General features: G+C 44.5%; 1 protein-coding gene across 2 annotated transcripts in view; it reads left to right on the plus strand.

Moving 5' to 3' along the window:
• Positions 1–756: 756 nt before the first annotated feature.
• Positions 757–23,661, plus strand: part of LOC143767215 (uncharacterized) — a 53,519-nt gene continuing 30,614 nt past the window's right edge. For both annotated transcript variants that reach the window (XM_077255363.1, XM_077255362.1), the window contains exons 1-5: positions 757–828; positions 17,758–17,907; positions 18,410–18,589; positions 18,672–18,795; positions 18,879–18,976. In XM_077255363.1, coding sequence (XP_077111478.1) covers positions 17,830–17,907; positions 18,410–18,589; positions 18,672–18,795; positions 18,879–18,976 — 480 coding nt within the window. In that variant the 5' untranslated portion in view covers positions 757–828; positions 17,758–17,829. The remainder of the gene's footprint in view (positions 829–17,757; positions 17,908–18,409; positions 18,590–18,671; positions 18,796–18,878; positions 18,977–23,661) is intronic.

The raw sequence follows: 23,661 nt of genomic DNA on the forward strand, positions 1-23,661 counted from the left end.
ACCGCAGTCTACGACGCTGGAGCGATAATCATACGATCGCTGCGACGTCACGGATCGTGCCGTCGTAGCGATCAAAATGGTACTGTGTGACAGTACCCTAAGTGTACCGAGGTCAGTGATGCCTATAAACTAGTGGACTCTTTCATATTGGAGTTTTAAGCTCAGTGATTTCTTTCAATGAAAACACATTAATAATCACATTGTTTCACATTTGCACCAAAACTGCATCAAATAATGAGGAAAAGGCAGAGAAAAGCAGCAATAATGTAATAATCAGAGGAGATTGTTATTATGCAGTTCAGTGCGGATCCTGCAGAAAACAAAACATTATTTCTGCACTGTGTGACCACGGCCTTACAGGCACAGAAAGCCAGAGGTCGTATAGAGAAGATTCTGGAACATGAGAAAGTTCTATCTGCTCCGACTGTGAATGAGGAACACAAATAACTCCATAGGTCCCAACCGTCCCGGATACAGCGGACAGTCCGGGTTTGGGTCTCTGCCCTGCAGTCTCGGGGGTCTGCTGAATGCCCCTCACTGCCCTCATGTCCCCTCCGACATCTCCTCCTGCCGGGGCAGAAACACGTGGGAAATGTCTGTGGCCACAGGGGGCGCTAGAGGGGAAGAAACATTTACCCAGAGCTGAGCAGAGATTCTCCCTCTCTCTATTCTGAAGTTCTGCTTCCAGGACCTGTGATGATGTCACAGTCATGTGATCAGTCAAATGGGGGAGGAGGAGGAGGAGGAGGATGGGGGCTTGTAGGAAGTGAAGGGATTGCTGTGCAGGAAGCTGCAACATGTAAGAGCTGAAGGGAGAAGTCTGCACTGGTGAGCGGTAATGGGGGGCAGGGACTGTGTGATAGAGGGGACAGGACTCAGTCCTGGGGGGCACCGGGACTCTGCACATTAGGGTACAGCCGGCTCCACATGTAAGAGCTGAAGGGAGAAGTCTGCACTGGTGAGCGGTAATGGGGGAGCAGGGACTGTGTGATAGAGGGGACAGGACTCAGTCCTGGGGGGCACCGGGACCCTGCACATTAGGGTCACAGGGATTATTTGTTAGAGAAATAAGAGAACCTGGAAGTTTTTCCTTTGTACTCACTGTAGTCATATACGCCTGTATTTACACCTGTGCGCTCGCTGACTATTGTTGTGATTAGGGATGAGTGGGCCCGTGGACGTTATTACATACACAGCACAGTGATGGTTTTTTTTTTTGGAAGTGCATTGAGATGTTGGGTTAGTGCTAAAGGAAAAAAAAACTCTTTAAATCTTCCTTAGCGAGTGTGAATGGAGCATAAATGCGAATGGAAGTAAGTGTGCGACTTCTGATTCGGTGACTTTGGGTTCAGGGAGTTTACAAGGGATGAATTACCAAATTGCTGTTTGCATTTTATTACTTAACTTTTCTGTCTGGTGCAATCCCCATTAGGACATTGTGCACATCTTGCCACATGGATGCAATCCTTGAGCAGCCGGTCGAGGGTGCATACTGCTGTGCGAGATGTGAGCATGTTGTGCATTTGGAAGCCCAGGTTCTGGATCTAAATGTGCATCTGGCAACACTGAGATCCATAGACAATATGGAAAAGAGCCTTTTGCTCACTGAGTAGCAGCTCACTGGGATAGATGTGGGGAGGATGGTATTATGGAGCTGCAGGAAAGTGAGGCAGCTAGCTGGGTGACAGAAGGCCGGGTAGATGGAAGAGTGCCAGGGAGGCTAGTCCTGATCTGGCACACCCCAATAAGTTTGCTAAGTTGTCAGATGAGGGGGGTGCCAGTACAGGGGTAGCACTGCTGCAGCAAGGCATGTCCTCTGAAAGCCGGAGGAGTGACTGCTCCAGTGAGTGGGGAAATAGGAGAGCAGGGCAGGCCAGACAGGTGCTACTAGTGGGGGACTCAATTATTAGGGGAACAGATAGGGCAGTCTGTCACAAAGACAGAGATCATCAAACGATTTGCTGCCTACCTGGCGCTCAAGTCTGACACATCGCTGACCGGGTGGACAGATTACTGGGAGGGGCTGGTGAGGACCCAGTGGTCATGGTACACATTGGCACAAATGACAAAGTTAGAGGTAGGTGGAAGGTCCTTAAAAAGTATTTCAGGGAATTAGGCTGCAAGCTTAAAGCAAGGACCTCCAAGGTGATATTCTCTGAAATACTGCCTTTACCACGTGCCACGCCAGAGAGGCAAAGGGAAATTAGGGAGATAAGTAAGTGGCTCAGGAATTGGTATAGGAAGGAGCGGTTTCGGTTCCTGGAGAACTGGGCCAACTTCTCAGTTCTCTACAGGCTCTACGCTAGGGATGGGCTGCACCTCAATGGGGAAGGTGCAGCTGTGCTGGGGAGAAAATGGCTAGAAGGTTGGAGGAGTGTTTAAACTAGGGAATGGGGGGGAGGGTATTCAATTTATAGGAGGGGAAGATAGTGCAGATAGAGACCTGGGTACAAATAAGGATGTTGGGGGTGGCATGGGGGGGGTTAGAACAGTTAATAATTTAAGAAGTTAGAATTAATTTTGTTGGAACATAATTATGACATGGTGGGGATATCTGAGACATGGCTGGATGAGAGCCATGACTGGGCTGTTAACTTGCAGGGCTATAGTCTGTTCAGAAATTACCGAACGGATAAGCGAGGGGGAGGGGTGTGTCTATATGTAAAATCATCCTTAAAACCCTTCCTGCGTGATAATATAGGTGAATCTAATGAAAATGTAGAGTCCCTGTGGGTGGAGATAAGGGGATGGGGAAAAAGTAATAAATTACTGATAGGGGTTTGTTATAAGTCCCCAAAGATAATGGAAGCAACAGAGGATATCCTCATAAAGCAAATAGATGAATCTGCAACTCAAGGAGAAGTCCTTATTATGGGGGACTTCAACTACCCTGAAATAGATTGGGGAACAGAAACCTGCAGTTCCAGCAAAGGTAATCGGTTTTTGACAACTATAAGAGACAATTACCTTTCACAACTGGTTCAGGACCCAACAAGAAGGAGGCACTGCTAGACCTAATATTAACCAACAGGCCAGACCGCATATCAAATATAAGGGTTGGGGGTCACTTGGGGAATAGTGATCAAAAAATAATAAGTTTTCATGCATCCTTTAATAAGATGTGTAGTAGAGGGGTGACAAGGACACTAAACTTCAGGAGGGCAAATTTCCAACGGATGAGAGATGATCTTGGTGCAATTAACTGGGACGATATCCTGAGACATAAAAATACACAAAGAAAATGGGAGACATTTATTAGCATCCTGGATAGGACCTGTGCACAGTATATACCGTATGGGAATAAACATACTAGAAATAGGAGGAAACCAATATGGCTAAATAGAGCTGTAAGGGGCGCAATAAGTGACAAAAAGAAAGCATTTAGAGAATTAAAGGAAGTAGGTAGGGATGAGGCATTAAATAAATACAGAAAATTAAATAAATTCTGTAAAAAGCAAATCAAGGCAGCTAAGATTGAGACAGAGAGACTCATTGCCAGAGAGAGTAAAAATAATCCCAAAATATTCTTAAACTACATAAATAGTAAGAAACTAAATAATGATAGTGTTGGCCCCCTTAAAAATAGTCTGGGTGAAATGATGGATGAGGAAAAAGCCAATATGCTAAATGACTTTTTTTCATCAGTATTTACACAAGAATATCCCATGGCAAAATCCAATTTAAGAGGGGACTCGATACCTTTCTGGAAAAGTATAATGTTACAGGGTATATACACTAGATTCCTTGATAGGGCGTTGATCCAGGGAACTAGTCTGATTGCCGAATGTGGAGTTGGGAAGGAATTTTTTTTCCCCAATGTGGAGCCTAGTGTTTGCCTCATGGGGTTTTTTGCCTTCCTCTGGATCAACATGTTAGGGAATCTTAAAGGGAACCTGTCACCCCGTTTTTTCGGTATGAGATAAAAATACTGTTAAATAGGGCCTGAGCTGAGCATTACAATAGTGTAGTTTGTGTACCCCGATTCCCCACCTATGCTGCCGAAATACGTTACCGAAGTAGTCGTTTTCGCCTGTCAATCAGGCTGGTCAGGTCAAAAGGGTGTGGTGTCCTCCCCCAGATCTTGCGTAGTTTTCCGTTGGTGGCGTAGTGGTGTGCGCATGTCCAAGGTCCAGAATCCTCTGCCAGGGGATTTCAAAGAGCGCGGTGTCCGTTATTGCATTGGTGATCGGTGGGCGCGGCCATCTTCCTTTGGCCGCGCGTGCGCAGAAGCGGCGCTGTGCTGGCCACGACGCTCTGCTGGCCGCGGCTTCAGGAAAATGGCCGCCGCGATATCCATCTGCGCACGCGCGGCATCCCGCGGCCATTTTCCTGAAGCCGCGGCCAGCAGAGCGTCGCGGCCAGCACAGCGCCGCTTCTGCGCACGCGCGGCCAAAGGAAGATGGCCGCGCCCACCGATCACCAATGCAATAACGGACACCGCGCTCTTTGAAATCCCCTGGCAGAGGATTCTGGACCTTGGACATGCGCACACCACTACGCCACCAACGGAAAACTACGCAAGATCTGGGGGAGGACACCACACCCTTTTGACCTGACCAGCCTGATTGACAGGCGAAAACGACTACTTCGGTAACGTATTTCGGCAGCATAGGTGGGGAATCGGGGTACACAAACTACACTATTGTAATGCTCAGCTCAGGCCCTATTTAACAGTATTTTTATCTCATACCGAAAAAACGGGGTGACAGGTTCCCTTTAAGTTAGGCTATGGGTTGAACTAGATGGACTTAAAATCTTCCTTCAACCTTAATAACTATGTTACTATGTTGGGTTGTCTGGATGTTATTGCTTGTCTTTCTATTTCTCCCTTTATTAATTCTGTTTCTCTATGATCTATTCAGTATCTAGACTATGACATTCTGATCTGTTATTTTTGCCCTTGCATCAGTGAGTACACAGCACATACTTTTTCTTAATACTTAATATTTGCATTGAAATCACCTGCTGTCACTATATGTACAGTACCTTTTTTTATTGGCTATCCGCTTTTTAAATGTTTGGCTAAACTCCACAATCTTATCCCCTCTGCTTCCTATCCCTTATCCCCTCTTTTTCCCACCCCTTATCCCCTTTTTTGCCCCATCTCTGATGAAGCATTTGTGTTTTGGTGAGTGACTTTATTGTCACCAATTATTTATATGTATTGTTTGTGACTCCTTTGTGGGATACTCATCCATTTCATATTTGCACAAGTTATTTTATGATTAGATATACGGTATATCTATATGTTAATGAATACTGATTCATAAACACTTTTTTCATTTTTCTATTAAATTTACTTACACTTTGTGTACTATGCCTTATACTACTGGGGCTGCCTATGTTGCTCAGCCACCAATTGTGTTTTTTTTTATTTTTATTTCTGTACCTATTGAGTTATAAAAGAAACAAATGGTACAACCCCAAGGCACTGACAGAGCCTAAATAACGACAATCACCATGAGAGAGTAAATGTCTATACAGTATTATCATTTCCAAGAATCCTGCACACAGTGTAGAATCTTAACATACAGTGGGTACGGAAAGTATTCAGACCCCTTTAAATTTTTCACTCTTTGTTTCATTGCAGCCATTTAGTAAATTCAAAAAAGTTCATTTTTTTTCCTCATTAATGTACACTCTGCACCCCATCTGGACTGAAAAAAAAACAGAAATGTAAACATTTTTGCAAATTTGTTACAAATGAAAAACAAATATCACATGGCCATAAGTATTCAGACCCTTTGCTCAGACACTTATATTTAAGTCACATGCTGTCCATTTCCTTGTGATCCTCCTTGATATGGTTCTACTTATTCATTGGAGTCCAGCTGTGTTTAAACTGATAGGACTTGATTTGGAAAGACACACACCTGTCTATATAAGACCTCACAGCTCACAGTGCATGTCAGACCAAATGAGAATCAGGAGGTCAAAGGAACTGGCCAAGGAGCTCAGAGACAGAATTGTGGCAAGGCACAGATCTGGCCAAGGTTACAAAAGAATTTCTGCAGTACTCAAGGTTCCTAAGAGCACAGTGGCCTCCATAATCCTTAAATGGAAGAGGTTTGGGACCACCAGAAGTCTTCCTAGATCTGGCCGTCCAGCCAAACTGAGCAATTGTGGGCTTTGGGGTGACGGTATGGGTCCTGGCTGATGATTCGTCTCGGGGCAATGTACGGATGAATAAGAGGTGCCTCCACCATAATATGACACCAAGTACAAAGGTCCTTATTTTTTCACCGGATGAACAAAGGAATACGAGGTGAGATCGTTCCTTTTGCTAATTTTGATCATAGTGTGTTACTCCTGATCCGCAAATGATCGGTCATGTATGAGCAGTAAATGTTTCTGCTTTGATCATTCATTTATGATTTTTCCAAGAGTCGGTCTCTACGTATAAGTATCATTGGGAACATGTGCTTTACTAATAATTTTACTCTTTACTTTTTGAATTATATTGATTGCTGATTAATCTATCTAGCTGTGTTAGTATACAGGTTTTTTTGGCAACTCCTGGAATAATATCTAACCGTAGGTTAATCCGTTTAGTCTTGTTAGCATGTAGTTGAGTGTGAATTAGTGTGCGCAAATTATCAGTTGTTAGGTGTTTTTTAACACCATTTTTAAATATAATTATTAAAAGTTACATTTTAACTATTTGGTCCCACCCTGCTTGTTTCACATATTTTGGATCGGTGGTCATACCTTTATCTTGAATCATTTCCAAGAAGACTTATGGCTGTACTAGCTCAAAAGGGTGCTTCTACTGAATACTGAGCAAAGGGTCTGAATACTTATGACCATGTGATATTTTAGTTTTTCTTTTTTAATAAATCTGCAAAAATGTCTACATTTCTTTGTTTTTCAGTCAAGATCTGGTGCAGTGTATATTAATGAGAAAAAAATGAACTTTTTTGAATTTATAAAATGGCTGCAAAGAAACTGAGTTTAAAATTTAAAGAGGTCTGAATACTTTCTGTACCCTCTCTAGAAAGTATATTGAAGGCAGTATATTAACCCCTTCATGACCTTGGGATTTTCCATTTTTCCGTGTTTGTTTTTCGCTCCCCTCCTTCCCAGAGCCATAACTTTTTTATTTTTCCGTCAATATGGCCATGTGAGGGCTTATTTTTTGCGAAACAAGTTGTACTTTTGAAAGACGTCATTGATTTTAGCATGTCATGTACTAGAAAATGGGGAAAAAAAATTCCAAGTGCGGTGAAATTGCAAAAAAAGTGCAGTCCCACACTTGTTTTTTGCTTGGCTTTTTTTGCTAGTTTCACTAAATGCTAAAACTGACCTGCCATTATGATTCTCCAGGTCATTACAAGTTCATAGACACCTAACATGACTAGGCTATTTTTTACTTAAGTGGTGAAAAAAAATTCCAAACTTTGCTAAAAAAAAAGAAAGAAAAATGCACCATTTTCCGATACCCGTAGCATCTCCATTTTTCTTGATCTGGGGTCGGTTGAGGGCTTATTTTTTGCGTGCCGAGCTGGCATTTTTAACGATACCATTTCGGTGCAGATATGTTCTTTTGATCGCCCGTTATTGCATTTTAATGCAATGTCGCGGCGACCAAAAAAACGTAATTCTGGTGTTTCGAATTTTTTTATCGCTACGCTGTTTAGCGATCAGGTTAATGCTTTTTTTTACTGATAGATCAGGCGATTCTGAACGTAGCAATAATAAAATATGTGTAGGTTTGATTTTATTTTTTATTGATTTATTTGGAATGGGGCGAAAGGGGGGTGATTTAAACTTTTATATTTTTTATTTTTTTCACATTTTTTTAACTTTTTTTTTTTTTTTTTAACTTTTGCCATGCTTCAATAGCCTCCATAGGAGGCTAGAAGCTGGCACAACGCGATCAGCTCTGCTACATAGCAGCGATCATCAGATCGCTGCTATGCAGCAGAAATGCAGGTGTGCTATGAGCGCCGTCCACAGGGTGGCGCTCACAGCTACCGGTGATCAGTTACCATAGAGGTCTCAATGACCTCTATGGTTACTCTGCAGAAGCATCGCTGACCCCCGATCATGTGACGGGGGTCGGCGATGCGCTCATTTCCGGCCAGAAGCGCCTGTTAGATGCCTCAATGTTCAAAACAGCTGACATGTCCCGGCTTTGATGCGGGCTCACCGCCGGAGCCCTGCATCAAAGCGGGGTTCTGACCTCGGACGTACTATCCCGTCCGAGGTCTGAAAGGGGTTAATTCCCTCAACACATTCTCATAGTCAGTGATCTAACGGCAACATATATGTAAGTTCAGCAGAAGAAGAAAGAAAACGAGAAAGAGAAAGATTTTTCTAAGATGGTGGTCCGTCTTATTGTCTGAATTTAAGGTATCTTACCTGAGGGCTGGCGGTGGTACAGCAGGGTTACAGGAGGCATCATCCCTGGTCCCTTCCTCAGGATTAGTCCAGTCTGGTGTTCGCGGTGCTGATGTTCGGTGTGGGCTATGGAGAGTGCACCTTAGCAGGGTCCCTTCCTGCTAAGGTGGGCGATGCCGCGGCCTGGTGTCCACGAGGGGTGGCGGCGGCAGAGGTGCGGTGATGATGAGGCGCCGTGGGCAGTACGGCGTGCACCTGAGCAGGGTCTCTTCCTCAGGTGAGGTGACACCGCGACCCGGTGTCCAAGACGAGCAGCAGAGCCGGGTTAATCACGGCTTTCTCAGTGGTGGCGGCCATCTTCCTGAGGCCGCATGTGAGCAGCTTGAGTACTCTGCTTCCCGGGGCTTCAGGGAACTCAATCTGCGCACTCGCAGCCTCAGGAAGATGGCCGCCGAGAAACCCGTGATTCACCCAGCTCTTGCTCTCCGTGGACACCGGGCCGCAACGTCACCACACCTGAGGAAGGGACCCTGCTCAGGTGTACGCCGTACCGCCCACCGCACCTCAGCATCGCCGCATCTCTGCTGACACCACACCACTGCCGCAACCAACCTGTAAGCCTGCGTTTGCACTATAAGACGCACCCTCCATTTTCCTCACAAATTTTTTTTTTGGGAAAAAGTGCGTATTATAGTCTGAAAAATACGGTATTTTGCTCCTGTGTTGCCGCCATCTTTACTACATGGGTTTGCTGCATTATTTGTGAAGTAATGAGGTAAAAATTTCTGCCTTTTTTGCTGTATGAATGCTCATTAGGCAGAGGGAAGCTCTTGGTTGTGGCTGCAGATAATTAGGGTGGGGGTATTACCATATGCATACTGGGTCCTAACCCTCCGGCTTTCTGGTGGACTCACCCAGGAAGGGTGTCAATTAGCCTCCTACCTCTCAAAAGCTTCAGTCTCGTCTATGAGGGCTGCAGGCTACTTCCAGGTCAGTGAGAGGCGACTTGCTCTCTGGATAGTCTAAGGCTTCGGGCCTACAAGTAGGCCTCAGATGATGGCACCAGTGCAGCCACAATAGTGAGCTCAAACGGTTTCTCCCGTTGCCACAGAGTGAGGTGAGATGTTTTGGCTGTGGATGGTAGGGTAAACCGGCTAGATTAGAAAGATTTATGCTGTTTGGTTCAGAGGTCTCTTCTGCATGTCTAACTCTCCTTGCTTCCGGTCATGCCCCCTCCCCCTTCATCCACCAATTTTATTTTTTGTTTATGTTACTGAGAACATTCATACCCGTTGCTTTTATGAATTTAACAATTTTTTTTTTTTCTTTTAGTAATTGTTAGAATTATGTCTTCCCTGACACATATCACCTTTTTCAGTTTTCTCGATTTATGCAGTGCCTTTCTGGTACAATCAGATTTAGGCCGGGGACACACTTAACGTATAAAAAAACGGTCCGTTTTTCACGGCCGAGAATCGCACAAATGTTTCAAAAACAGTGATCCGTGTGCAGTGCGAGGATGCGATTTCCTCGCATCAAATGATCCGTGTGACATCCGTGTGACATCCGTATGGCATCCGTATGCCGAGATTTTCTCGCAAGCTTGAAAAACCGACATCTAATGGATTTATGTGCTGAAATGTTCGGGAAAACATATATACAGTATATATATATATATATATATATATATATATATATATATATATATATATATATGTCATTGAGACACATATATATATATTCTGTATTTTCTCTTCGCCACGACAGCACCCACTGAGAGAGGGGATCCGCCCCTAGGAACAGGAAACCCTACGGAGAGATAAAAGGGGCGGTCCCCCTCGCTCCCACAGTTTGGTTTCCTGTTCCTACGGGAATCCACGGAGAAGAGGATGCCTAGCCTGGATGCCGCTTGCGCAGTTTACCTGTGAGGACGGCAAGGGCTCCAGAGCTGGATGCAGCGTCGGGGGTCCTCTCGTCAGTTTCCCCCCTCGGCTGGCAGACGCCATGAGGCCACAACTGCAGGGGTTCCTGGCTCATGGGAATCCATCCGGGCAGTCTGCGGGACCTAGCGCCGAGGAGAGGTAAGCGCTGCGCTTTGGCGAGCGCTCAGGCGGCGTGCAGCTCCACAGTTTACCCGGGAGTCCTGAATTGAAACTCCGGGCGGAGGAGGAGGTGGACGACACCCGCGCTGATGCCGGTGACAGCGCGAGTGCATACAGTATGGCCGCGACCCGGAAGTGGTTAGCACTTCCGGGTTCAACCGGAAGAAGATGGCGGCCCCCATGTAAAAAGGACACCGGCACAAGCGCCCGGTGTCCACAATGGATGCGTCACAGACCCCTGCGATGCTCTCCATAGAAGACACCACGGCCACCCTGCGTACACGGGGCAGCAGCAGTCGCTCCAAACAGAGCGGATCCTCCAGGAAGAAATCCGATTCTCCACCTAAACCTCCTCGTCAATCGGTACCGTTAAAGCTTCACTGGGGTAAGTGTGCTCCTACCCTCATAAGCTGACTGGTGTTCCCTTTCCCTTTATACACTTAGGGAAAGAAAACAGAAAAGACGAAGCACAAACAGTGTGCATTATGCCTCCAGCCTCTCCCGGATAGTTATAAAAAGAGGTTATGCAAATCATGTATTGCTTCTACCTTGCGGGAGGAGGCCTCAGTTAAATCTGAGGACATCAGGCTCATGATAAGGCAAGAGTTACAAACCTTGCGAGATTCTGAGAAAGAGCCACATACTAGAAGTAAAAAAGGATATGAATCCCCTATATCTGACCCATCTTCGGATAGAGAGAAAGCGGACTCTGACATCTCCTGCGAATATGTTTCCTCAGACGAGGAACAAGATACATGCTTTCCCACGGATAGTATTGACAACCTGGTCAGGTCCGTGTGTAATACAATGGGTATCGAAGATTCTAAAATTCCCAGAACACAGCAGGACATTATGTTCGCTGGCTTATCGGAAAAGAAAAGGCCTTCTTTTCCGGTGATAGCAGCAATAAAATCTTTAGTTAAAAAAGAATGGGAAAGCCAGGGCCAAAGGGGGTTACCTCCATCCTCCAAGAGACGGTATCCCTTCAATGATGAAGAGTTCTCGACATGGTCAAAAGCGCCAAAAGTAGACGCTGCGGTAGCATCTACATCTAAAAAATCTTTGCTACCTGTGGAGGATTCAGGCTCATTACAGGACCCGTTAGACCGTAAAGCCGACTCACTACTAAAAAGAGCCTGGGAGTCGTGTACGGGAGCCTTCAGACCATCTATCTCTGCTACATGCACCGCTAGGTCCATGTTGGTCTGGCTGAGTGACCTAGAGGAAGGTCTTAAAAGTGGTCTTTCCAGAGACAAACTGCTGTCCTCTATACCCTTAATTAGAGGGGCTACAGCTTTTTTGGCGGATTCATCGGCCGATTCTATACGTTTGGCAGCCAAATCAGCAGGTCTCACAAACGCGGCACGCAGAGCCCTATGGCTTAAGGGCTGGAAAGGCGATCCACAGACAAAGTCTAAGTTATGTGGCCTCCCATGTCAGGGTGAGTACCTGTTTGGTACCAAACTGGACGAGATTCTAACTAAAGCGGGGGAGAGAAAGAAGGGCTTCCCTAATAACAACTACCTTCCATTCTATAGGAAAGCGTTCCGGAAGCCCATATTTAATAAAAGAAAAGATTTTAAAAACCAAGATCGCTGGACCCCTAGAGACGCCAAACAAAGAGGTGCATTCTTTGGGAAGCGCCCTTTTAAATCTGAAGACAAGCCCCGTTAGAGCAGATCTACCTGTGGGAGGTAGATTATCCTCTTTTTCAGACCAATGGAGGAAAATAACTTCGAACAATTGGGCTAATAATCTCGTCACCTCTGGCTTAAAATTAAAATTTGCCCGAGTCCCTTCGGACTCATTTCTATTGACTTCTTTAAAGTCACAGGCTCAACAGGAGGCATTACAGCAAGAAGTAATGAATCTGCTATCCAAAGGAGTTTTGGTGGAGGTTCCATTTCTTCAGGAAGGGAAAGGATTCTATTCCCCGCTGTTTCTAATCACAAAACCTGATGGATCATTCAGAACCATCATAAATCTTAAAAAACTGAACACCTTCCTAGAAAATCAAACTTTTAAAATGGAATCCATTCGATCCACTGTAAAACTCCTGTTTCCCCATTGCTTTATGGCGGTTTTGGACTTGAAAGATGCGTATTACCATCTACCAATCTGTAAAGAGCATCAACAATTTCTCCGCGTAGCGGTTATATTAAATGGATGTATACGGCACTTTCAGTATACAGCAATGCCCTTTGGACTATCAATTGCTCCTAGGGTATTTACTAAACTAATGTCAGAGGTTATGTCTTATCTAAGATTAAAAGACACACTCATAATTCCGTACTTAGACGACCTGCTAGTAGTGGGAAAATCCCCCTCACAATGTCAGCAAAGACTATGTCATATGATCTCATCCTTACAGAACTTGGGATGGATAATAAATTGGGAAAAATCTAGACTGATCCCGACAACCCGGCAGGTATTTTTGGGAATTATATTAGATTCTCTAAGTCAAAAATGTTTCCTCCCAGAATCTAAACAAATAACTATTAGGGATAAGGTTCAGTCCATACTAGGTAAACCTATAATTTCCCTCCGGGAAGGTATGTCCTTGCTTGGCTCCTTCACGTCATGTATCCCAGCAGTTCCGTGGGCGCAGTTCCACTCGAGGTGTTTACAGTATACAATTTTACATGAGGAGATAAAATTACAGGGGCGATTACACGGTAAAATTTCCCTTTCTAATGACGTAATCCAATCCCTAACCTGGTGGCTACAGCCAGATCATCTAGTTAGTGGGGTTCCCTGGGAGGTCAAACCCTCAAATATAATTTTTACGGATGCCAGCCCTCAGGGTTGGGGAGCACACTTGGGGGACCAGGTTGTCCAGGGGCTGTGGTCGGTTACGGAGTTAGACGACTCCTCTAATAAAAAAGAACTAAAAGCCATCTATCATGCCCTATGTGAATTCCTCCCACAGTTGCACGGAACACATACCAGGGTACTCTCAGACAACATGACATCGGTGGCTTACATCAACCATCAAGGCGGAACGAGATCAGGCACTCTCATGTCTATAGCCGAAAACATCTTGACTATAGCCGAAGATCATCTTCTGTCCTTATCAGCGCTACATATCCGGGGGATAGACAACGCCAAAGCAGACTTTCTCAGTCGTCATACCCTCCATCAGGGGGAGTGGGTGTTAAATCGTCGAATATTCTCTATGATAACTATGAAATGGGGTATACCCGACATAGATCTCTTTGCCACAAGAGACAACAGGCAAATAAAAACATTCGCCTCAATGTTCCGAACAGACAACCCCGATGTTCTCGACGCCCTCCAGATTCCATGGACATTTCAGAAAGCATATGCCTTTCCCCCGATGATCCTTCTTCCAACAGTCATCAGGAAGATAAGAGAGGACAGAGCGAATGTAATCTTGATCGCTCCATTCTGGCCAAAGAGACCATGGTTTTCCCTGCTCAGAGCCATGTCCATCTCGGATCCATGGATTCTCCCAGAGAATCAAGATCTGCTTTTCCAGGGGCCCTTCAACCACCCTCATGTGAAGGGTCTACGGTTGACAGCCTGGGATTTGAGAGGCAGCTGTTAAAACTAAGGGGCTTCTCTGATAAAGTAGTTGATACCCTATTGCTGAGTAGAAAAAGATCCACTACATCGATCTATGTGAAAGTATGGAGAAAATTTTTAAGCCTTTATCCCTCAGCCCTGTCAAAAGAAATTCCAGTCCCTATTATTCTTGAATTTCTCCAAAGAGGACGTGATTTAGGCCTTTCAGTTAACACCTTGAAAGTGCAAGTTTCAGCGCTAGGGGCTTTGTATAGTCACAACGTTGCAGGAGATAGATGGATATCCAGATTCATCTCAGCCTGCCAGAGAGCAGAACCAGTCCATATTCCCAACTCACCTCCTTGGGATGTTAATCTGGTCCTTGAAGCCTTAACAAATCACCCGTTTGAGCCTCTACATTCTGCTCACATTAAACATGTCTCCCTCAAAACAGCTCTCCTTGTTGCCTTAGTATCGGCAAGAAGGGTCAGCGACATACAGGCGCTATCAGTAGATCCTCCATTTATGTCAATATTACCAGATAGGATTGTCCTAAAGACAGACCCTTCCTACTTACCTAAAATGAGTACCAAATTCCATAGATCTCAAGAAATTCTCCTTCCTGCCTTCTATAATAATCCTACAAATCAGGAAGAAGAAAAATACCATACCTTAGATGTGAGAAGGGCTGTAATAACCTATCTAGATAGGACTAGCGCCTGGAGGAAGAGCAGGGCTCTCTTTGTTTCCTTCCAGGGTCAGAGGAAAGGAGCTGGCGTTACGAAAAACACATTATCCCGATGGATTCGGGAGGCGATATACCTGGCCTATTCGTCTAGAGGGGAAGATCCACCTGAGACTGTAAAGGCACATTCCACCCGGGCGATAGCATCATCCTGGGCAGAGCGGGCAGAAGTTCCAATAGAACTCATATGTAAGGCCGCAACCTGGTCGTCTCCTACTACTTTCTATAGTCACTATAGACTAGATTTATCTGCCTCCACTGACCTGTGTTTCGGTAGATCGGTTCTTAACACGATAATCCCCCCCAAATAACTGTCTCTGAAAGTCTCTCAGTGGGTGCTGTCGTGGCGAAGAGAAAACACCGGATTACGTACCGGTAATGCTCTTTTATAGAGCCACGACAGCACCCCTTCACTTCCCTCCCTTATATATATATATATATTAGTTTGCATATGAGCACAAATAAGGGTGATTGGTTCTTGTAAATATTAGTAGTATAAGATAAAATGATGATATAGAATTGCCTACTAATACTGGTGGGCGGTTCCTCGCGATCTCTGTAACCCAAACTGTGGGAGCGAGGGGGACCGCCCCTTTTATCTCTCCGTAGGGTTTCCTGTTCCTAGGGGCGGATCCCCTCTCTCAGTGGGTGCTGTCGTGGCTCTATAAAAGAGCATTACCGGTACGTAATCCGGTGTTTATATTTCATTCAGCGCGATATCTGTGAACAGCCGGTAATTCAATTGCCGGCTTTGCATTTCTCCTTCACAAACCCGACAGGATATGAGACATGGTTTACATACAGTAAACCATCTCATATCCCCTTTTTTTTGCATATTCCACACTACTAATGTTAGTAGTGTGTATGTGCAAAATTTGGCCGCTGTAGCTGCTAAAATAAAGGGTTAAATGGCGGAAAAAATCGGCGTGGGCTCCCGCGCAATTTTCTCCGCCAGAATGGTAAAGCCAGTGACTGAGGGCAGATATTAATAGCCAGGAGAGGGTCCATGGTTATTGGCCCCCCCGTGGCTAAAAACATCTGCCCCCAGCCACCCCAGAAAAGGCACATCTGGAAGATGCGCCTATTCTGGCACTTGGCCACTCTCTTCCCACTCCCTGTAGCGGTGGGCTATGGGGTAATGAAGGGTTAATGCCACCTTGCTATTGTAAGGTGACATTAAGCCAGATTAATAATGGAGAGGCGTCAATTATGACACCTATCCATTATTAATCCAATTGTTTGAAAGGGTTAAAAAACACACACACACATGATTAAAAAGTATTTTAATGAAATAAACACAACGGTTGTTGTAATAATTTATTGCTCTCTCATTCCATTTTCAGACCCTCGCTTGGCAAAACAATAAACACACAATATACATACCCTCTCTGATGAACTGTCACGTCCCACGAAGTAATCCATCTGAAGGGGTTAACTAATATTACAGGCAGAGCTGCGATAAACCACTCGCTCGTGCCTGTAATCCCCGGGTGCTGAAAGGAAAGCTGGATCTGTACTTACATTCAGTCGCGGTGATGCGCCCCTGCTGGATGTTCTCATGAACTGCAGCCTGGGAACTTTTTCCCACGCTCCAGGTCATATGAGGACATCCACCAGGGGGCGCATCACCGCGACTGAAGGAAATGTAGGTCAATGACCTACATTTCATTCATTCGCCGGGGATTACAGGCACGGAGCACAGCTGCATTTAGCAGGGCTCCTGCCTGTAATATTAGTTAACCCCTTCAGATGGATTACTTCGTGGGACGTGACAGTTCATCAGAGAGGGTATGTATCTTGTGTGTTTATTGTTTTGCCAAGCGAGGGTCTGAAAATGGAATGAGAGAGCAATAAATTATTACAACAACCGCTGTGTTTATTTCATTAAAATACTTTTTAATCATGTGTGTGTGTGTGTTTTTTAACCCTTTCAAACAATTGGATTAATAATGGATAGGTGTCATAATTGACGCCTCTCCATTATTAATCTGGCTTAATGTCACCTTACAATAGCAAGGTGGCATTAACCCTTCATTACCCCATAGCCCACCGCTACAGGGAGTGGGAAGAGAGTGGCCAAGTGCCAGAATAGGCGCATCTTCCAGATGTGCCTTTTCTGGGGTGGCTGGGGGCAGATGTTTTTAGCCACGGGGGGGCCAATAACCATGGACCCTCTCCTGGCTATTAATATCTGCCCTCAGTCACTGGCTTTACCATTCTGGCGGAGAAAATTGCGCGGGAGCCCACGCCGATTTTTTCCGCCATTTAACCCTTTATTTTAGCAGCTACAGCGGCCAAATTTTGCACATACACACTACTAACATTAGTAGTGTGGAATATGCAAAAAAAAAGGGGATATGAGATGGTTTACTGTATGTAAACCATGTCTTATATCCTGTCGGGTTTGTGAAGGAGAAATGCAAAGCCGGCAATTGAATTACCGGCTTTTCTATAGAGCAGCGCTGCGTATTTCTCGCAATGCACACGCATGGTCCGTGTGTAATCCGATTTTTTCTCGCCCCCATAGACTTTCATTGGCGAGTCTCGGCCGAGATACGCTGACAATCGCAGCCTGCTGCGAGTTCCCTCGGATCCGAAATACGGTGGAGAAAATATCGGATGATGGGAGCTGCACCATAGATTAACATTGGGCCGAGTGCTATGCGATTTTTTATCACATAGCACTCGTCCGTATTACGGTCTAGTGTGACCCCGGCCTTACTGGGATTATCATTATCTGTTACTGATGTCCTGATCTCTATGGATGCTCCCTTCACTTTAAAACTTTGTCTTGTTTTTAAGGAATATTTAATAAAGATTCAGATAATTTAGATTTTTCTTTTAGATTTGTTTTGTGTTTTGGGGTTTGGATTGGAGATATTCTGTGATAAAGCTCTGTATGTGACTATAATGGGACTGTGTGTTATACCAGGGGCAGGACGGGGCCATGACTGGATGTAGTGATCATGTGACGCCTGTAACAGCTCCGGAGGTTTCTTACATGGGATCTTTATGATGTTACATCTTCATCTTCTCCCCATTCAGGTCTCTACAATATCGGATCCTCTCAGTGGAGATTTTCTATATAAGAGAATTCTCCTGAGTGACCCTACAAGGATGGATAGGGACAGGGACAAGATGGCGGAGAGGATATTACACCTCACCCTAGAGATCCTCTTCCGGCTTACTGGAGAGGTGAGAGATTCTGATGACGTCACATTACATCATTCTTATCTATGGGAATAAGGGTATGTGCACACGTTGCGGATTTGGCTGCGGATCCGCTGTGGATTTGACGCGGTGGATTCGCCGTTTTCCATTCGGTTGACAGTACCATGTAAACCTATGGAAAACAAAATCAGCAGTGCACATGCTGCGGAAAAGACAATGCAGCGTTTCTGCGCGGTATTTTCTGCAGCATGTCAATTCTTTGTGCGGATTCCGCAGCATTTTACACCTGTTCCTTTATAGAAATCCACAGGTGGTAAAACGCAGGTGAAATCCACACAAAAAACGCTGAAAATCTGTGGTAAATCCGCAGTGCATTTTACCTGCGAATTTTTCAAGAACTGAGCGGAAAAATCCGCACAGAAATCTGCAACGTGTGCACATAGCCTAACAGATGGACAGAACTGGAGAGGTGAAGACTCTGGGAATGTCTGTAGTGAGATTTATTAATGTGTCTCTCCATAACCAGGATTACACAGTAGTGAAGAAGACCTCTAGTGAGCGCTGTCAGGCCCCTGTGTCTGAGGGATGGGGAAGACCCCTGAGCCCAATCACTGGGCCTCCACCTCACCCCCTGATACATGAGGACATCAATGACCAGAAGATCCTAGAACTCACCTACAAGATGATTGAGCTGCTGACTGGAGAGGTGACACTGCTGGGAATGCTGGGACTTTATACAGTAATGCTATGGAGGGATCGGGGGATGACGGTATCACTGTATGTGTCAGGTTCCTATAAGGTGTCAGGATGTCGCCGTCTATTTCTGCATGGAGGAGTGGGAGTATTTAGAAGGACACAAAGATCTGTACAAGGATGTCATGATGGAGGTTCCCCAGCCCCTCACATCACCAGGTAATAGACAGGACTAAACACATGTGGCATATAATTATCTGTATGTAAAGATTGAATTCAGCCCGTGCATATGTTTCTTCCAGTTCTATCCAATGAAAGGACAACACCAGAGAGATATCCCCGTCCTCATCTTTTACTGGGCCATAAACAAGAACATCATGCTGTTCCTCGGGATCATCAGGTAGATGGAGAGAAGGTGTCATGAGATCTCCCCTATGACGTGTAGACGGCTGTGAAGGTCTTGTGTTCAGTCTACTTTTATCCACCAGTATAAAGGAAAAGTCAGACGGCCGGATACTTGGACGAGGATCACATCGCAATCCTTGGACTGGCTGGTGACTCTCCACACACGAGCATGAGTATAAATTTTTATGCAACTGTTGCGCTCAGGTCAGGAGAGCCGCCGGCCAGTCTAAACACTGCGATGTGATCCCCGTCCGAGTCATAAAGCTCTCTGACTCTTTTCCTTTATATGGAATGGCCAATTTATTAGACACACTATCACACTCCCATCTGACTCATATTAGACACATGACTGTGGAGTGCAGCATATATCTGAGTGATCAGACGTCTGGATAGGAAGATCGAGCAATCTAAATGACTTTGAACACTGTCCACTGTCATTGGTGCTAGCTTAGACAGGACCAGTATGTAAAAATTGCCAACCTCATGTAATGGTGAATAGTATATTGAGAATGGTGTCATCAATGAGAAATATCCAGTGATATTGGATCCCAATATCAATATCAACGAAAATGTGAACAATAGTTCTGAGAACATGTGGTGCCTTTATACACATTGCAGCTGAATACTGCGATAGTGTTCAACTAATGTGTCTGAATGCAGCCATCATTCCTTAGTACAGACGGGCGATAGCAGCAGTGACCAGTTCCATGGTCATTGCCGTCCTACAGAAAGGAAAAAGAGAGCGAAAATGATATCACCGAGCAATGGAAATCATTGTCTTCAGATGAAACTTGATATATGAATTGAGGGTCAGAATTTGATTAGACCTTTTTCTTTCAGGGGTCCACAGGTCAGACAGGTAGAGGTAGAGTATTGGTGTGAAGGATATTTATTTGGCACTTCTGGGTCCTCTGATACCTGTGGATGGATGTTTTGACACTAGGGCCTCTCTACGTATTGTGGCTAATCAAGTTCATCCCTTCATGGCAGATATTTACTCTGTGGTAAAAAAACGGATGGGTCATTGTCTGCACGACTGGTGTTATGTTGTCATGGATTACTTCCAATGTAAGAGTTGCATGGGCCGAAGTGTCTTTCTACAACACAAGTGAAACATATTCCTGAGGGTGTGTGTTCTTCTGCAGATGTTTCCCTTCATCAGTGCATACTATCAGAAACATACTAAAGCTGAACTCTGAAACGCTGTAGTATGTAAACATTGAATAAATTACATTGGAATTGAATTACTGCTATAGAAAACAAGTTAGAAAATTAAGGTACTTGGCACATAAAATGTCCAATTCATGTGAGGCCAACGACAAGGCGTATCCCCCTTTGTTGGGTCCCTGACCTAACATGATGTCTCTTCCGCGCTGCAATTATATGGGCAAGTAGGACCAAGTTCTATTTAAAATCACCATAGGCTGATTGGTGGAGTGCTCAGTTAGAAGGCATGTATGAATATCAGAAATATGACTGAGCACATATTAGCTTATGGCTGTTTTAAATAGAACTTGATCCCATCATGTTGAGACCCAACAAAGATGTACACCTTGTTATTGGCTGTTGGGCTCACATGAATTGGCCAACTTATGCGCTAAGTACCTTAATCTTTTAGCTTGTTTTATATACCAGTAATGCAATTCCAATTTCATATATTCAATGTTTACATACTGTCGCGTTTCAGAGTGCAACTTTGTTAGTTACATAAAGAGTGGCTCTCTTAGCTTGCTCCTGTTCACATTTGTCTTTCTGTTTGGAAGTGACGGTCAGTCATTTGATATGCACACTATCAAAAGACACATCAAGATACAACATATAGACAAGGAAGATTGCAGTCCATGTTCTGAAAATAAACTGAGTGTTACTGATTGATACAAATATAATATTACTCTGAAAAAAGTATTCATATCCTGTGAACCTTTCCACATTTATTCAGGTTACACCCAAATTTAAATAGATTTTATGTGATATACCAACATTAAGTATCAACTATTTGTGAAGGGTAGAGTAAATGATACATGGTTTTCAAATTATTTTAAATATATAAATCTGAAAATGGTCACGTGAATTTGCATTCAGGCCCCCTGGTCCATACTTTGTAGGACCACCTTTCACTGCAATCACTGCTGCAAGTCTTTTGGGGTCTGTCTTTTCCAGTTTTGCACATCTCAAGTCTGAAATTTTTGCCCATTCCTTTTTGCATACTCACTCTAGCTCAGCGAGATTGCATGGAGATGTCTGTGAACAGCAATTTTCAGGTCTTGCCAAAGATTCTCAGTGGGATTTAGGTCTGGGCTGTTTCGGGGCCATTCACACTCATGAATATGTTTTGATCTGAAACATTCCATTGTAGTTTTGGCAGTATTCTTAGAGTCCTTGTGCTGCTAGAAGGTGAACCTACACCCCAGTCTCAAGTCTTTTGTAGCCTGTCACTGGTTTTCCTCTAGAATTGCCCCGTCTTTGGCTTCACCCAGCTTCAAATAAACTCTGACCAGCTTTCCTATCCCTGCTGAAGAAAAGCCGCGGTGCCATCAGATAGGTAATAGTAGTTTCCAGAGAAACATTGGGCAAACGTTGCTTAATGTCTGCTGGATGGCAGGCTGTATGGTCGCATCATGCAACAATGCAGCCTGCCATCTAGATGTAGCAGAGATAGACCCGTCGTGGGAAAAATGGATTAGCAACATCTCTGCAGAAAGGTGAGGAATGTTGTTTGGTTTTTTAACTCTTATGCAGATAACCAGGGCATCGGGGGAATGGGCAAGATCGTAAGTATGGTTTAATTAAGATTATTAAAGGAGTCTGTGTCATTCTTTCAATTAAAGGACTTTTTTCTGCGTGTCAGTTGTCATACAATGTGACGGGTAAGTACTGGGGGGATCTTCTTATTGATGCCTCTCCATTACTAACCTTGGGGCTTGATGTCACTTGACAATACAAAGGTGACATCAGCCCCCCCACTATCACCCCACTTGCCACCGTTACAGGGCAAGTGGGAAGAGCGAGGCTAAGTGCCAGAATTGGCGCATTTTAGAGATGTGCCTTTTCTGGGCGGCTGAGAGCCTAATGGAGGAGCAGGGACTGTGTGATAGAGGGGACAGGACTCAGTCCTGGGGGAACACTGGAACTCAATGTCCATTAAGGCCAGAGGGATTTTTTGGTAAAGAAACAATATTAGCATAAAGGAGTTCTTTTCTATCACCCACAACTGCATCATGGAGTGAGAGGGATCTACTCCTCAAGGTCAGAATAGCTGCTGGATAAAAAGGGTGAAACCTCTCCCATACTTCAGTTGTTTTCCTATCCTTGACAGGGAAACCTACTGTACATCCGAACTGATTTCTCTGCGGTACCTAGAAGATAAGTAGATCTTCAGCTTACCCAAGCCTGGCCGGTAGTCTTGGACAACTTCTGCTGCCAGTGCAGTAAACCTGGAAGAGCCACAGTAGGTCCATAGCGGCTTGGCTGGTGGGTACAAGCAGTGGTGCCACTTTCTTCTGGGTCTGCCAAGTCTGTTCATGCACCGACGAGTATGCACACCGTTATGATGAGTGCTCTGGTAACATTTGACCCAGCATTGTTTTTCACTTCCAGGTTGGGCTGGAAAAGGCATTAGCAGATGGATGTGCCATGTCCAACTGGTCCCATATTTAAAATGCAGGTCTTTTGCTTCGGCAGCCCTACCAGCTTAAAGTGGTATTCCCATCTCCAAGATCCTATCCCAATATATAGTAGGTATAATATTAATAATATCAGCTACCTCCAATTAGAAATCTAGTGTAATTCTTCAGATTCTCTGTCGCTTACCTCATGTAGGGTATTGCAGTAGTTTAGGTATCCATGGTTACCACCATGCACTTCATGAGGTAAGCAATGTGGCAAATCTGAAAAACTATGATCTATTTCTAACTGGACATATTTGCTAATATTATTGGTATTACACATACTACATATTGAAATGGGATTTTTGAGACGGGAATACCTTTTTAAGGATGTAACAGAAACAACAACAGCGGTGGCAGTGGCAATCGCATCTGTTGGAAGCGTGGCACCAGGAGCAATAGTAAAACCAGCCAGCAGAGCCTCAACTGTAACTAGGTGGATCTTGACAGAATGGATGAATCCATGACCTCCAGAAGGGATCAGTTGGGTGATAGCATTCCACCTCTAAATGTTGCTAAGTGGTAAGTGATCTTTGTGAAAATTCACTTTAATATGGAGGTTTTGTCTTGTCATTTGTTGTCAGGAAAAGCCTAGAAAGTGCATGCCGAAAGCTAAACACAGGGATTGTGCGCTCTGCAAGGAAGGCTTTACTAGCTCTTGGCATAAGCGACTTTGCCGTTCCTGTATTGAACAAACCGTTTGTGAAGAGTCTCCTATCTTCACCACATAGTTAAGAACTGTTTTTAGGGCAGAGGCTAAAAATTCTCTAAAATTTCTGGTTTACTGGGAGGATAGATATGGAAAGGTTAAGAAAGTTAAGAAGCTGTCATCAAATTCAGGTGAATCCATCAGGTTGAAAATTGAGTATAGAAAACAAAGCAAACGGAATATGTGCAATACATATACCCACACTAATGGTGCTTCATAAGACACTAATAGGCAAGTGTCTGTGATGTATATGAGCAACGATAGAGGAATGGAAGACCATTCGGAAACATGCAAGAACCAATGAAG

Source organism: Ranitomeya variabilis, chromosome 4, assembly GCF_051348905.1.
Source record: "Ranitomeya variabilis isolate aRanVar5 chromosome 4, aRanVar5.hap1, whole genome shotgun sequence".
Classification (NCBI taxonomy): Eukaryota; Metazoa; Chordata; class Amphibia; order Anura; family Dendrobatidae; genus Ranitomeya; species Ranitomeya variabilis.